Genomic DNA, 16804 nt, shown 5'->3' with positions numbered 1-16804 from the left:
GCAGCATCCAATGTTGACATGGTGAATTACCTGATGTATAATAATATAAAAAATGAGCTCAAATACTACACCTGTAAGGAAACAAAATATTATGTTGTAGCACAGGTTCTATATGAATGCAAAGGATAGTACTACTTTTGACCTGTTATACAGCTTAAGAAAGGGTATTTACTGCTTCAATACTACAGTATTGAGCTTTTGTCTATCACACATTTCCCTATGAAACCAGGATGATTTTTGTAAAATCTAAAAAAATATAGCTGTTAACAGCTAAACCTGAACAAAATCTACACAAAACTGAACATTCATAACATATACAATAAGATCTTACTTACCCTATTCCTGACCCTAGTAATCTAAATACTTAGTCTGGTATCAAGAAAGCAAATCACACGAATAGTACATATTTTTCTTTCTTAATGGAAACGATGAAGCACAGATGTTTCCTAATCACAGGCCTACATTACAAGAAATACTATAAAAATGGCTCCTTAATGCCAATGCCAACAAGAACAAAAATAATCAAACAAAAGACAATGAGCACAACGAAACTGGAAAGTGACTACTTTCTGGTCAGCAGCAAATTTCTGTACTCCCTGGAGAATACAATTAAAAAACAACTTGCATATTCAAAAAAAATTAGGGCAATAGGTAAGCATCATCATTTGTAACTACCTGTAATATGCAGCAATGAAAAACTACAGTAATTCCATAACTCATCCAGCTACTGCAATTTCAGTATTGTCTATAAAATCCTTGACAGTCTAATGCCTAAGTTACCATACATTACAAATTACTGGGAAGTTGCATACCATGAACATACATCAAAACATCAAATACTGAAATAGCTTATCAGATAACCATTTCAGATTCACGACCAGGATGATATAACAATTGCTGATAAACTGTGACAATGATTAAATTAAGGGTGCATCCTAACTTCTCTACAGTACACCCATGTGTATGGACCAGCTATATTTCTTAAAATATTTTTTGAGTGAATCATGCATTATATCTTGTACCATAAATTTGTGAAATGAAAAATGTATCGGTAAAAAGAAAATGGAGTTATTCTTTATGGGTGAAAAATATCATAACATTACATTAGTGTCCAATAACTAAGCCAAAGAAAGCAAGGTATATATATAATTTATAAGTAAAAGGTGATAGCTGGGGAGAATGCTTTAAGCAGCAATAAGATGATAAGTCAAGCAATTTTATATTAAACAGGTGTACAGATTAGCTTGCAGGAAAATCATTACAGTATAATATGTTTCATTCTTTTATTTGCTAGCAGCTAGCTTGATACTACAAGATTAGATTAGTACTGTCAGGCATGTCATTTTAGATATCAAGTAACCCAAATCAGTGAGACAGAAGACCATGAGTTAATAATTTCACCATGAACATCAGAAGGTTTCCTGTTTTTCATCCACAAACTAGGACTCCAAGACCCTCGAATTAAGCTTGGATAACCCATATATTATATTGTAATGAATATCCCAGTGAAAAAAAGACAGCTTGCAATATTTAACAAAAAGCTTATTGCAGAAGATAGATCACAAAAGCAGAGCCTCATCATGTTCATTCTTAGAAGCCAGATAGTGCCGCTATGCTAGTGCAACATATGTCCAACCTTACCTATGGCCCCTGTAGGCTGTGGGAGAGCCTCTGCCCCAACAAGTTCTTTTTGACATGGCTTAGCCAGGGCAAGATCATTAACTGTACTGTCCAAATATCTTGGTACTGAAGAGTCTTTAGCAAGACTCTTAATTAAGCTGTCAAGCCTGTCCTCAGCCGCATACGAGACATCTTCTAGAGGCCCACGAGAGAGCAAGATAAAGGAGAAAGAAAAAACAAAAGATTCATTCGGATCACAAGCCAACAGGAAGGAGTAGATGGAATGAGGGGAGGATTGCATTTTTTTTATGGGCTCTGCATTCTTGGACTTTCCCCAGTAAAAGACCTTAAAGGAAACTCCTCTCTTTCTCTTGGCTAAGGCTTTCCTTGGATGCAGCTGTGGGAACAATTCCTTTCCATTTCATCCCAAAAAGACTCGACCTTGATTCTGTAGTTGAAACTCAAAAAAATTCCAAGCAATGTCCTGTACTTTAATTTGGATTGCTAGCACAGCTGATCTACAGTAGCCAGGTTATGTCCAAAGTAAAGATAGGTAAAAAGAAAAGTGCATTTAGGTAATAGGTAAAAGGATGCAGAGGGTCCTCAGGTCAGTCAAGCACTTATAAATTAAGACTACTTCAGCATTCAACAAGGCCAATGTTGTGCTTAGTAAGTTAATTTACTTGTCAGCCATCATGGAAATTTTGTGAAAAAAAGGGAAATATCAAAGCCTACGGATATATAGCGGTGACTTGTGAACTATATACAACAATGCTTGATGTGTATTGCTTTGAATGTTAAAAGCTTTTCTCAAGTTTTTTGCCATTTATACATAAATCAATTGCAAGGTTTCTACAGACCAAGCACTTTCAAATGTACATCCAAATACATATGCATCAACTGCAATCAAAGATTTAAATGCAACTCTTGTAAATTGTGGAGAAAGCTGCACAAGTCCAAAAACTTGTTTAAATGAATAAAAAAGTTAAAACAAAAGCAATACAAATAGTCCTGCAAAAATATTTTCAACCAAGGAAAACTGGAGTGTAAAACTTACCATAAAACATTATATGGAAAAGAGTGAATAACACTGTTATATCAGACATCTACCTTTAGTAAAAAAAAAAAATTAATTCTCGAGTAAAAAAAAAAAAAAAAAATATATATATATATATATATATATATATATATATATATATATATATATATATATATATATATATATATATATATATATATATATATACATACATACATACATACATACACACATACAGTAAACCCCCGTATTCGTGGGGGATGCATACCGAACACCCCCCACGAATAGCTAAACTCCACGAATACTTAAAACCCCCCTAAAAACACTTAGAACTGCCTATTTTGATGGTTTAAAAAAAATAAATAAATAAATAAAAATGCTCATGCCTGAATATTTTAATAGCTTTATCACAAAAAGTGCATGTAGTCATGAAAATACAGTAATTAGTAAATACTTCTCAGTGAAAAATACCGCGAATGGGAAAATTTTCCATGAATAATGGGTAGACACGTTCCATGGAGAAATCCGCAAATATGTGAGTCTGCGTATAGCGAGACCACAAATACAGGGGGTTTACAGTGTGTGTGTGTGTGTGTATATATATATATATATATATATATATATATATATATATATATATATATATATATATATATATATATATATATATATATATATATATATATATATATATATATATATATATATATATATATATATATATATATATATATATACATATATATATATAAGCCTATCATATTTCACAAATATACAATGCTTTGTGTGAAGACTCAGAATATTACTAGAACTATAACGCCCAAATGTCTAACTATATGCCTTGGTTTCAAGAGGAACCAATTTGTTATCCTTGAAATATTCACTTGCCAGTAGTTATCTGAAATCTTATATGGAAATGTTACTACTAAGAACTATAAATTGTCATTTTTGCTTTAGTAAAGACATCAACAACTTAACCATATGATGCATTAACAAAAGCAGCAAAGATTTTAGGTAAATTTAAGTCAAAAGTCACCTCCCATTCAGCAAATAATGGCGAATGCTCTTCTGTTTCCTTAGAATAATTACAAGGACATTGTCTATAAAAACATTTAGGAAAGAATAACAAAAATAATGACACAAAGGCCAATGATCCAATACAATACTGTAGAAGGGCATTATCATAAAATCAAAAAAAGTATAAGCACAAGTGCTTAGAGGATCTAAGAAGAGCTCTGTACATGCAGTATCACAAAAAAGCTTGGTAAGATTTTTTATTTACTTCAACCCATATCCTCTGACACTAACAATCAAAGTATAAAAAATTATGTAAACTCCATACCATCTATGACCCCATAATCTAACATTTCTTGACAAATAATAACATGCATGTTTTCCAACACAAAAGTGAAGAGAAAAAAATCCCAAAGCTAATTTAATCCTAAATAATAGCATTTGTTATATTCACCTTTTAATGCATCTGTCATTATTTACCACTTCCAGAAATAATTTTAAATACTATGGCTCATGAAAATAATAGCCATATGTCCACATAGGATGGAAGCTTGTATTGGGATTATTGAATTTAACCAGGGTTTTCTGGCAAACAATGAATCCTCTCCAATTTGCTCTAAAATTAGAGCTCAACTCTTCTAGATATAAGTCCTAAAATATTAATTTCATTTACCAAAAAACTCAGTTGCAATTAGTACTCAAAGCTGGGTATAATATGATGGCAAAAAATGGCTTTTACATCTGACAAATTCTTTATAATAGACTTGTCTCTCTCTCTCTCTCTCTTTCTCATCTTGTGTTCAGTCTGCCACTGGAATGACAGAACTTGTGACAAATACCTTTTAATTCAAATTTTCCTCTAGCATTCATTCTGGGTTTGTAACAATGACATTGGATGCAATATACTTCAAAGGTTTTTCACTCTTAGTCTCATCCTTTGTCACATGCAAACGATATTTATTGCATAAAATCATGTCCTCCATTAGTAATGTAATAACTACCTTAAAACAAATCCATCTCCTGTCAGATGCTATTTCAAAGTAAGAGCAAAGCAAAGGAAACAAAAGCAAAATTCTATTCCTTCCTACATGGCTGAATTATCCTGCCCAAATGTAGTCTTTCATATTAGTTTTTAATTAACGTATCCAGTCAAAACTAAACGCCCCCTCTTCAAGACCAGGAACTTAATATATGCACACAAAAAGCTTTCATCTAACTTCCAGGAACTAACAGTTAACCTAAGATATCCTACAAGGCTACTCATGGTGTGGCATGACACCCTGTCTTCCAAGGTTTGATTGTATGATATTAAAATTTGAAATAAAAAAAAAAACAAATTCACAATAAGAAGTATTAAAATATTACAATCAACAAGATGTCTTGAAAAAAATGAACTAAAGTGTATAGAAGAGTCTAGCATATATAACTGCATGGTAGGTCTTAATTTACACCTACATCGAGTATGGGTATCAACAACTCGTCGCAAACCCATATTAAGACACACCAGATGTAGTCAAACTCTTCCTGGGGGAGGTACAAGAAAAGACTGCACCAATTTCCATCAACTGGAGCACAAAAAGATCCAGAATTATCGCACAACTACACTAAACTGTACCAAAAACCTATTTTACTGAAGAGACCCTCATCACCAATTAAGAGAAATTAAAAAAAAAAAAAAATTCTAAAAAACAATATGAGAACTAAGGGCTACAAAATGAAGTGAAGATATGAAATAGAAAAAAACAGAAGACTTTATCTTGAACAGAGAAATAAATGTGGTTAACTGAACTTCTTATCCCAATACAAAATAAGATTATATAAATTGATAAAAATATGCCACAGGTCTGCATTCAGCATAAACTGTATGAGCAATAATAAAAATTAGTGTGCATGTATTAGTGCAATAAATCTTCAATTTTTAACTATAAATATGAACTTAAGTAAATTTTCCAGTTTAGAGAATATTCAAAATAAGAGCCCTGTTTCAAGAGTCTGCACAAAAGAATTTAGTCTCGCAGTGCCTCGTACGCACAAAGTTGGTCATTAAACCTTGCTTGAGGATACCTGAGGTATCCATGAAACTTGTTAAAATGTTATGTAAAAGATCAAGAAGCCAAACTGATGAGATTTCTATCAACATATTAAAAAAATTATTTTCTACTGTCCAGCAGCAATGCAGTATTTTACATTCCAAATATATAAATGGACTGTTAAAATCAGGAGATAAAGATTCTCAGATAATGATAAATCATTATAAAAAAAGTAAAGCAGACCTATAATTTAATTCTTTGCATAGCTGAATATTAAAAGTACCTTAATTTACCCTACTCTTTCAAAGGTAATTAATACAAATCATAGTTACATGAGGGTTAATTAACAACCAGTCAATCAAAAAATTAAAATGACATCAAATGCTAAAAAACAACAAAAAAACCTACTGTTCTCAACATATGAAAAACTTCAAGACTATTGTATCCACTAAAAATTCTTTCATTTGTGAAGGAAACATTATGTTATGCTCCAGATTTCATGATCTCTATTCAAATCCACAATGATCTTGTCTTCCTTTAGTGAAGTAACTTTACTCCCATACGGCAATCAATACCGAAGTGAAATGTAAATGAGTGACTTGTGACCTGAAAAGAGCCATTATGACTGTGATTAATTGATTACTAATTCTAAATATAGTGCAAAAGCAAGAAATAAGGGAAATATACCTGTGCCATTACATGTCAACGCAGCTGGTACAACTCCAGCAGATGTACCATTGGTAGACGAAGTGGTGGAAGAAGTCGTATGCGAGGTGACAGTAGGAACAGGCTTATGAGTTGACAGCACACCAGCTCCAGGTACAGGAGAAGAAGGGGTTTCAAGAGGAGATGGTGGTGGTGTAGTAGTACAGGATGGAATGGTGGAGGTGCTGGATGCTGAGATGCTTGTTTTGGCAGCACTAGACGCAACAGTGCTTGTCACAGTCGTTCCATTGGCAGCAGCTGTGGTAGTGACAACACTCTTGGACGGAGTTTCTGAGGTAGCAGCTGCTACTGCTGCAGTTGTGCTGACAACAGGAGTGGCTACTTCCTTGGCTTTTCCTGATTTTTTGGGATCAATCATACTCCTCCTCTCCCTCTCCTTTGTGACATGACTCTGTCGCCTGGCAAAACGTTGGCTCGGTCTGCGCTCAAACTGAACTGTGCGCCTAGCTCTTTGTTGCAGGGTAGTTTGGAATTCTGTGCGACCACTAAAAAACAAAAATTTATCAGAAATATGACAACAGTATTAAAATAAATTAGCCATATAATTCAACCAGAATGATTTGCATAAGAAATTCATATGACATTGTCTCAGTTTAATTGTTTAATAATGTACTAGTTTCAGCTTATGAAACACCTAAACAAAAAGTAAAAATGAGAAATCTGAAACAGAAACAAAAGATTGTCAAGTACACCTTGCTAAACCAGAAAGTGCTCCATTATTAGCTAAACAATGCTACAGGGTCAACATTAAAGAGCTTCTGCCTCAAAATTTGTAAATTAAATGAGTTATAACTTCACTGAGACCTTCCTAATAACAGACAATGTTGATTAAATAGTGCATTCACCCTTTTATAAGAATGAAGTATATTGGAAAAAAAATAAGAAATAATCAGTAACAAATATCAAGGTAACTTTTTGTATTCCAGTCCCCACTAACCTATATCTGAACCTGGAGCCCATCCTGAAAAAGTTTTGCCTTCCTGAAGGTGCTTTGCTTGGAGCTTTCAGGCGGAAGAAGGAATGATGTTCAACAGCACATTTCCAGAGATGTTTGCAAGCTTTCTCATTGTGTAGCCTGAAAGAAGCATCATCTTAAAGATGAAACTAAATTGCTTACAAATACAGTTAACATCCTTCATCTCCTAAAAGAAAATTATTACAAAGCAAACATGTTTAATCTCCAGACAAGAAATAATACTCCAAATATATAACAAGTGAAAACAAAGAATATCCATCTTGAAGCAGCTCTCAGAAACATCACCATAAAAGTAATTAAGCAAATAAATGACTGATAGTATCTTCGTCTGAACAGATACCCTTAGAAAAAGTTTACCTAGCCACTAAGTAAAAAAAAAAAATTATACATATCTATATATGTACAATTTCCATGTGTAACAGCTCAACCATGATACACCTGTTTCCCAATGACTTTGCAAACAGTGCTATTTCTGTTCAAACATTCTGTGAAAGTTTAGTTTTCATGCTATGATAGTCATTTTGGTGTCATACTATAGCTGAATAATCATAATTTATTGCAATGTGTTAAAAAAAAAACAGCAAACATAAATAAGTTATAAGTAATGTTAAAAAAAAACAGCAAACATAAATAAGATATAAGTAATGTTACCCAAACACAAAAATGTGTCCACTTCAACATAAAGATACTGATTTTTTTTCTCACCATACAAAACTATTATTTTCCCAATGATATAATTTTAATAAAACTGGTATTTATGAGATATTGGCATTAAGACAAGGAAAAATATGAAAAATTTAAAATGTACTCTAAAGTAAAGCAATAATTTCTTCGACTTGTCTGTGTAATTTAGTTTTCAAGCTAGAATACTGAATTTGGTGGCATTTCATTTATTTAAAAAACTAAATAAAGTAAAACTGACAAGCTGAAGTTAGCCAAAATAAAAAATTATGTACCTTCCTATAAAAAAATTATTTGCTAAGAGCATGGTACATATACTGTAACTTCTTTGCACCAAGCAAAGCTTAAGTAAATTGCCTTTCCGCTAATATGTTTTGCTCTTTATACCAACCACTGAGCAGCAAATCATATTACCTTAATTTGCATATTCTCAGAAATAGTTTAATTAAAAAGTACAAGTTCACTTTTACACTTTGGTAATTTTTATTGATATTTATTAAAATCATGTATGCAATGAACCTAAGTACTGTATACTGTACATATAGTCCTTTATATAGTATATTTTCAGTGCAACTGCAATATTATTTAAATTTTGCTGTTATTACCTATAAAGCATTTAAAAATCTAAATTACAAGTATATCATTGTTAAATCTAAACACTGATACCAAGTTAGCAACTGCCTTAAAATGAATTTCTATTAATGCAGTATGATCAAACATTATTTCATATTTGAATAGCCTCACTGATCTGGGACTGCAAGATTCCTTGTAAATCTTCAAAGGAAAGTGCTGTACATTGGTCTTGGCAAACAACTGAATATCCTCCATACCTAAACACAAAGGTATGTTCATGTTCACGGCCTTCATCATCATCTTCAACAACCATCAAAGTCAGTTTTTTCTTCTTGAAATCAAGCCTGGTTATCTTGGGCCAGAAAAAGAGACCAATCTTTACATCATTCTCATAAACTAGAATTCCAGTTGGGGTGAGACCTAGTCGGTAAGATTTGTCATCTTTTCCCTGTAAAAGAAATTGAAATTATTCTCAGAGCTCACAAGAAACAGAAAACTTCCTACCTTACTTTATGGAGCAAGCTCAATACAACAGTTGCAAAAGGCACTATGGTTGTGCTCAGGTGCATACAAACTAGAATTTCAAATCCACAAAAACAGCCTAGTGACCTTCCAATTAAACATACTGGCTCACAAGGACTACTACAAAGATGCATTTACAAATTAAGAAAGGATATTCATTAGCACATTTCTTACCAACACTGTGTGCATATCCACTCCATACATCTCCAACCACTTAGCTTTGTTAAGAAAACTTTGTTCAGCCTGGGCAGGAGTCAATCCTCTGTATGAAAAAAAACACCTAATTACACTTGGGGATTAACAATACCTGGACACACTTCATTCACAATTGCATGATTTCAAAACCTCTAGCTCCCATAGTGGCAAATCCTTTCCTAACTAAATCATTTACAACAGGAATCTCTCTCAGTAAGATCAATGCTTGAAGGTCAAAATTATAACAAATACAATATAACTATCAGCATAAATGTAATCTACAATTTCCTTTAAAGTTCATAATCTGAGGAAACACGATTCAGCCCTAAAGCCACTTACTTAAACACCAACATAACCTCCATTCAAAAGATTTTTGACAATGAAGTTTCATTTTATCTCTTCATAATAAGAGGGATATAGAATTCTGGTTACTCAATACATAAGGCTACATGATAAATCTACTTGACCTGGGAAAACTACCAATTTGCAAACCTTGTAATTTTCATGTAGGCTACAGTAACTTTTGAATCCTACAAAAGTGCAAAAAAAATTCCATGGACATTACTGATCCTAGAGCTTAAGTGTAATATTATTCTCATAAAAACCCAATTATTGTAAATAAAACACTATGTGAATACATGAACTTAATTTATTCTGTTTACAACACCAAAACCTACTGTAATGAATTTCACATTTAGACAATGTTACTCTGTGAGTGAAGCTTCACTCGTTACCAGCCCCTATAAAAGTAGCAGAAAAGGGTTTCACTGTCTGGGATTTAGGCCATATATATGCATAATCTCCATAGGATTGAAACAAAGTCTTGCCCCACTTATACTACCTAAATTGTAAATACCACATAAAACAAAAAAATAATGTCTATCATTCTCTCATACTGTACACTATAGGCTTGAATAACAAGCATTAGCTTACATTACGTCCAAGTGCTATGCATCTACTTCAAGGCATAAAATAATCATATAATTAAAGCACTGAATGAGAATTACCCCATTTCTTTGAATTTTTCCAGGATGTCTTCTTCCATCATATCTGTCTGGTTTGGAGTGAAGTGGAACTCTGATACAAAACCTGGTGTATGGACCTCTGGATCATAATCACCAAGTTCAGCTGTTAAGAGGGACCAAAATTCATAAAGTAAAATAATTTTGCAATGTAAAAATATAAGAGCAACATATATATAACAGTTTTATCACAAACATAATTTCGGAACACCACAAGACAATAGGCAAAACTATTAAAATTTCATGTCTTGTAATAAATAGTGGATCATAGTCTTGAAGATGATCAGAATTATGACAAGTCTTATAAAGCACACATACTCGTAATGAGCTAAGTAAATAACAGTAACAAAGATCTGGAATATGAAACTAAGTGGCTGCCAAATTTTTATCTAACAATTCAAGATGATAAGTCTGCTGCAGAAGACTAAACCGGGAAGCAATATGCAAAATATAGTAGAATGAAACATTTAAAACACATTACTGTACAATACAATAATGTTAATCTTTGTACTAATAGTATTAACAAAAGATTCTAATATGCAATGAAAAATTTTTTTAACATATTTTCATATATTATAGTTAACTAAATTTATTCATCTTAACATTCCAAAACAATTTTGAATGACATTTGGGAGTCACATCCAAAGGAACCATCATATCCTGTAATGTTACACTCACCTGGCTAGTGCTTCCAATATGAAATAAAAAAAAGCTTCTCAAGAAATGAGTTAAATGAATCCTTTGGCCACTTACTGTACTGGCTGCCAGTGTGAACCTGTTTGGCTCAAAGAAGTTATCCAACATGAAAACTGTTCAACTGAAAGAAGTTAACCAACAAGAAACTGTTCAACTGAAAGAAGTTAACCAGCAAGAAACTGCTCAACTGACAGAAGTTAACCAGCAAGAAACTGTTCAACTGAAAGAAGTTAACCAGCAAGAAACTGTTTGACTGAAAGACGTTAACCAGCAAGAAACTGTTCAACTGAAAGAAGTTAACCAGCAAGAAACTGTTCAACTGAAAGACGTTAACCAGCAAGAAAACTGTTCAACTGAAAGACATTAACCAACAAGAAAACTGTTCAACTGTAAGACGTTAACCAGCAAGAAACTGTTCAACTGAAAGAAGTTAACCAGCAAGAAACTGTTCAAATGAAAGACGTTAACCAGCAAGAAAACTGTTCAACTGAAAGATGTTAACCAGCAAGAAAACTGTTCATATAAAAGACGTTAACCAGCAAGAAATCTGTTCAACTGAAAGACGTTAACCAGCAAGAAAACTGTTCAACTGAAAGATGTTAACCAGCAAGAAACTGTTCAACTGAAAGAAATTAACCAGCAAGAAAGTGTTCATCTAAGACGTTAACCAGCAAGAAATCTGTTCAACTGAAAGACGTTAACCAGCAAGAAAACTGTTCATCTGAAAGACGTTAACCAGCAAGAAAACTGTTCAACTGAAAGACATTAACCAGCAAGAAATTGTTCAACTGAAAGACATTAACCAGCAAGAAAACTGTTCAACTGAAAGACGTTAACCAGCAAGAAAACTGTTCAACTGAAAGATGTTAACCAGCAAGAAACTGTTCAACTGAACGAAATCAACCCGCAAGAAAGTGTTCATCTAAGACGTTAACCAGCAAGAAATCTGTTCAACTGAAAGACGTTAACCAGCAAGAAAACTGTTCATCTGAAAGACGTTAACCAGCAAGAAAACTGTTCATCTGAAAGATGTTAACCAGCAAGAAAACTGTTCAACTGAAAACATTAACCAGCAAGAAATTGTTCAACTGAAAGACATTAACCAGCAAGAAAACTGTTCAACTGAAAGACGTTAACCAGCAAGAAAACTGTTCAACTGAAAGATGTTAACCAGCAAGAAACTGTTCAACTGAAAGAAATCAACCAGCAAGACTGTTCATCTAAGACGTTAACCAGCAAGAAATCTGTTCAACTGAAAGACGCGTTAACCAGCAAGAAAACTGTTCATCTGAAAGACGTTAACCAGCAAGAAAACTGTTCAACTGAAAGACATTAACCAGCAAGAAATTGTTCAACTGAAAGACATTAACCAGCAAGAAACTGTTCAACTGAAAAATGTTAACCAGCAAGAAACTGTTCAACTGAAAGAAGTTAACCAGCAAGAAACTGTTCAACTGAAAGAAGTTAACCAGCAAGAAACCTGTTCAACTGAAAGACGTTAACCAGCAAGAAAACTGTTCCTCTGAAAGACGTTAACCAGCAAGAAAGTGTTCATCTAAGACGTTAACCAGCAAGAAAACTGTTCATCTGAAAGACATTAACCAGCAAGAAATTGTTCAACTGAAAGACATTAACCAGCAAGAAACTGTTCAACTGAAAAATGTTAACCAGCAAGAAACTGTTCAACTGAAAGAAGTTAACCAGCAAGAAACTGTTCTCTGAAAGACGTTAACCAGCAAGAAAACCTGTTCAACTGAAAGACGTTAACCAGCAAGAAAACTGTTCCTCTTAAAGACGTTAACCAGCAAGAAAACTGTTCAACTTAAAGACATTAACCAGCAAGAAATTGTTCAACTGAAAGATGTTAACCAGCAAGAAACTGTTCAACTGAAAAATGTTAACCAGCAAGAAACTGTTCAGCTGAAAGACATTAACCAGCAAGAAACTGTTCAACTGAAAGAAGTTAACCAGCATGAAACTGTTCAACTGAAAGATGTTAACAAGCAAGAAACCTGTTCAGTTGAAAGAAGTTATCCAGAGAGAAAGCTCTTTACCTGAAAGAAGTAATCTAGTGTGATACTGTTCAGTTGACAGAAATTATCCAGTATGAAAACTGTTTGACTGAGTGAAATCATCCACATGAAAGTGTTCAGTTGACAGAAATTATCCAGGCTGAAAACTGTTTGAGTGAAATCATCCACATGAAACTGTCCAACTGTAAGAACCATCTGGCTGAAAACACTAAATGTGAAACTGTTTTACTACGAGAACTATCAAGTGTACAACTGTTCCAGTGAATAAAAATCATCCAGTATGAAACTTACTGACCGAAAGTAGTAAATAGAAACTTGAAAAATACTCACACTGCAGACACAATGCAAAAAGTTCAATGCCCTGGGCATAAGCACAATCCAGTTTCCCCGAATAAATGTCTTGCTTCAGTTGCAAGAAAAACTGGTACCTGAAAAAATAAGAAAACAAATGAGCGTCAACTGCACGTGTTATAGAATCACTGTTGCAACCGCACTGTATTTAACAAAAGAGCTACTTAACTCGCCTGGAATATTTCATGTTATCAGAAATTAATAAAGCAAACAACAATGAATGGACTGAGCTCTATTTATGACACCATATTCAAAAGGCATCTTCTGTAATTAGAATCTAGCATTCTTTGTTCTCCTTTCTTTATATTTATCTTTTTCATTTTTGAGGAAAATATCAATGTTCATGCTTTCTTTACACAGTTTCAGCAAAATACGGGCACATAATTGTACCAGTAATGCAAAATTAACGACTGAAAAGAGTAAATAAAAAAATCAAGAGCAGGAAAACGTTCATTGCTTACACCCTCATACATGAAACAAGAAGTTACAACAATTGTTCTATACCGATGTCACCGGATGTTGTAGCAGTGAAGTGCAATGTGCACCAAAGAACGATGTAGCCGTGAATGTTGTTCCTTATTAAATTACGCATTTGCATTTAAGCTCGCAAACAGGGAGAACGTGGATGGGAGTGGAGAGCTCTGCATGGCCAGAGGAGGGAGGAAGCTGGTGAAACTAGAGGAATGTTACCGGAGGAGAGGATCAAAGGAATGGGTGTAGCGGAGGAGGAGGAGGAGGAGGGATGTGAGCAGGAAGGTGGGGGTGTAATTTAAGAAGTGTACACACACGCTCAGGCGCGCGCGCGCGACCCTTACCAGGCCATCTCTCTCTCTCTCTCTCTCTCTCTCTCTCTCTCTCTCTCTCTCTCTCTCTCTCTCTCTCTCTCAGTAATGAAAGAATAAGAATAAATTCGTCGTCAGCACAGCTGATAGGGAGGAAAGTTAATGAAATTTCAAAGTTTTTCTCTAGATAATAAATAACAGCAAACATTTGTGTGCAGATACAGAATATACTCTCATTTCTGTACAGGAAGTGCCAAGATTACCTAAAACTTTCGGAAAGCATGTGAAGGTGGCTAAAAAGTAAACACTAAGAATTCTGTAAATGTTTTATGCTATATTTATCTATCACATAAATAAATTAAACTCCAACAAGTAATGCTTAACAGGAAATTCATAATGAGCAAAAGACTTCAAAACGTGTGTTTACATGAGCTTAACAAAGTCTGGTGGGTGAGATACTCAAGAACTAATCTCGCAAACTCATATACACATCTAGATATCTATTCAAAAGCAAAGATTTCAATCTTGACGTACACCAAGACACCCTGTACTGTGCTCTTCTTTACAAAAGGAAATAAAATTCAAAGATACAAAAACTTCGATCCAAGGATGTTATGACATCTTACTACACAAAAATGTTTCATCCCGAGAATACTACTCATAATCAAACATTATGCATTGACTTAAGATTTAGAATCATACCTATCACTCAAAATTTCCTTTTTTTACAGCTTATATCTTGGAAATCCCTTACGTTATGAAAGCTTTGGTCAAAACACTGGTATTACAAACTGCATCCGTGTATCGTTAACTCGAGAAGCACTATTGTTGCATAAAATGGATTTGTGAGGTTCGTTCTCTTTTCAGAACCATTATTATTATTATTATTATTATTATTATTATTATTATTGAACTGGGTCTGTCTTTATGATCAAATGTGTTATTCTCCAAAGTATTAGCCAAAGCATTATAAAAACTGTTATATTTTCCTTTATTACAGTTCCAGAAAGCACAACGTTCCTTCTCCAACACATCACACAATTTGATTAAGTAGCTGTGTACTGTTTCTAACTAGCGATGAGAGTTGGCACAATTTAGCCAAGAACTGATGACAATTACCTTGTAAGTTCCTCTCTCAGTAAATTTGGTTCTGACGAGTAAAACTTCACCTTGAAGCGGAATGTGTATGGAGGACCAACTGCAAAAGAAAAGGAAACAATATTTCGTTAGTTGTATAATAAAAAAATAAAAGCATAAATACACGAGAAATACAGAAACTATATATGCTCTCTACCGCGCTATTCTACAGTCCCTCTCTCTCTTCTTCTCCTTCATAATATATATATATATATATATATATATATATATATATATATATATATATATATATATATATATATATATATATATATATATATACTGTGTATGAGTGTACGTACATACTTACAATTACATACAGTCACCCAATAATTAGCCCTAAATTAAGAACAACAAAGTACCACCACGACAAACTCATTTGCCTCACCACAACACCAATCACTCTACAGTTCTCTTCATTCAGTCCTGAAAAACGAGTTTTTATGAGCTCTATACAAAGGCGGGTGATCTATAGAAGTTCATCTCGTCTCACAGCCAGCGTCAGCCTCTCGCATGGAGGAGGTCACGCTGAAATAGTAATATTACTCAATATTTAAAACAACAAAACAGGAGCAATACACATTATATTATATATATATATATATATATATATATATATATATATATATATATATATAATATATATATATATATATATATATATATATATATATATATATATATATATATATATATATATATATATATATATATATATATATATATATATATATATATATATATATATATATATATATATATATATATATATATTAAATATATATATATATATATATATATATATATATATATATATATATATATTATATATATATATATATTATATTAACATTGGCCTCCTAGGGTGAGGGTTACTTCGTCAAGGCCCTGCCGTTCTGATGGTAATCATTTTGACGAAGCAATGAACAATCACGTTTTCTCTCTTCTCCTCACCATTCATCTTACCTGCAAGCCACAATAGTTTAACAGCCACGTGCATAACTCACTGTTTAGATCAAGTAATACTGAAATTTTTTGGAACGCGGTCATGTTTCCTCCTCGTCCAGTTCGACATTCGAACACGGGTCTTGCATCTGTGATCCAAAGCAACGACCACGGCTAGGAGAGCGAAAAAGAATCTACAGGTGCCCAAAAAGTGTCAGGAAATCGATTAATGAACAGGTCATTGTGGCTACTAAAAATGTACCTCTATAATGTATCTGGTAAAGAAAACCCGTAAATATTTAGCTTAAAAATAACAACTAAAACACCGTTCCGATGCTCAGGATAGGTCTATTCCAAGTCGAGTACAATGTACCAGAATGTATAACCAGTTATGTATTACCTGAAATAAATTCATATTCTTCTTGCCAAAAGAGTACCTCATTCTTAATACTGTGTGGGTCC

At 33.4% G+C, this 16804-nt stretch overlaps 1 protein-coding gene across 10 annotated transcripts in view; it reads right to left on the bottom strand.

Annotated features, from left to right (window-relative positions):
* Positions 1-16804, bottom strand: part of yrt (erythrocyte membrane protein band 4.1-like yurt) — a 198175-nt gene that overhangs the window by 30819 nt on the left and 150552 nt on the right. For 4 of the 10 annotated variants that reach the window (XM_067106926.1, XM_067106919.1, XM_067106925.1 and 1 more), the window contains exons 4-11: positions 15380-15458; positions 13458-13555; positions 10384-10504; positions 9356-9443; positions 8917-9107; positions 7367-7504; positions 6391-6914; positions 1642-1815 (exon numbers count right to left, since the gene is read on the bottom strand). In XM_067106926.1, the coding sequence (XP_066963027.1) occupies positions 1642-1815; positions 6391-6914; positions 7367-7504; positions 8917-9107; positions 9356-9443; positions 10384-10504; positions 13458-13555; positions 15380-15458 (1413 nt within the window). The remainder of the gene's footprint in view (positions 1-1641; positions 1816-6390; positions 6915-7366; positions 7505-8916; positions 9108-9355; positions 9444-10383; positions 10505-13457; positions 13556-15379; positions 15459-16804) is intronic. The other 6 variants (XM_067106920.1, XM_067106922.1, XM_067106927.1 and 3 more) reach the window with 2 other exon arrangements.

This window comes from Macrobrachium rosenbergii, chromosome 7 (assembly GCF_040412425.1).
Source record: "Macrobrachium rosenbergii isolate ZJJX-2024 chromosome 7, ASM4041242v1, whole genome shotgun sequence".
NCBI classification, from domain to species: Eukaryota; Metazoa; Arthropoda; class Malacostraca; order Decapoda; family Palaemonidae; genus Macrobrachium; species Macrobrachium rosenbergii.
This window is presented reverse-complemented; position numbering and strand designations above follow the sequence as displayed.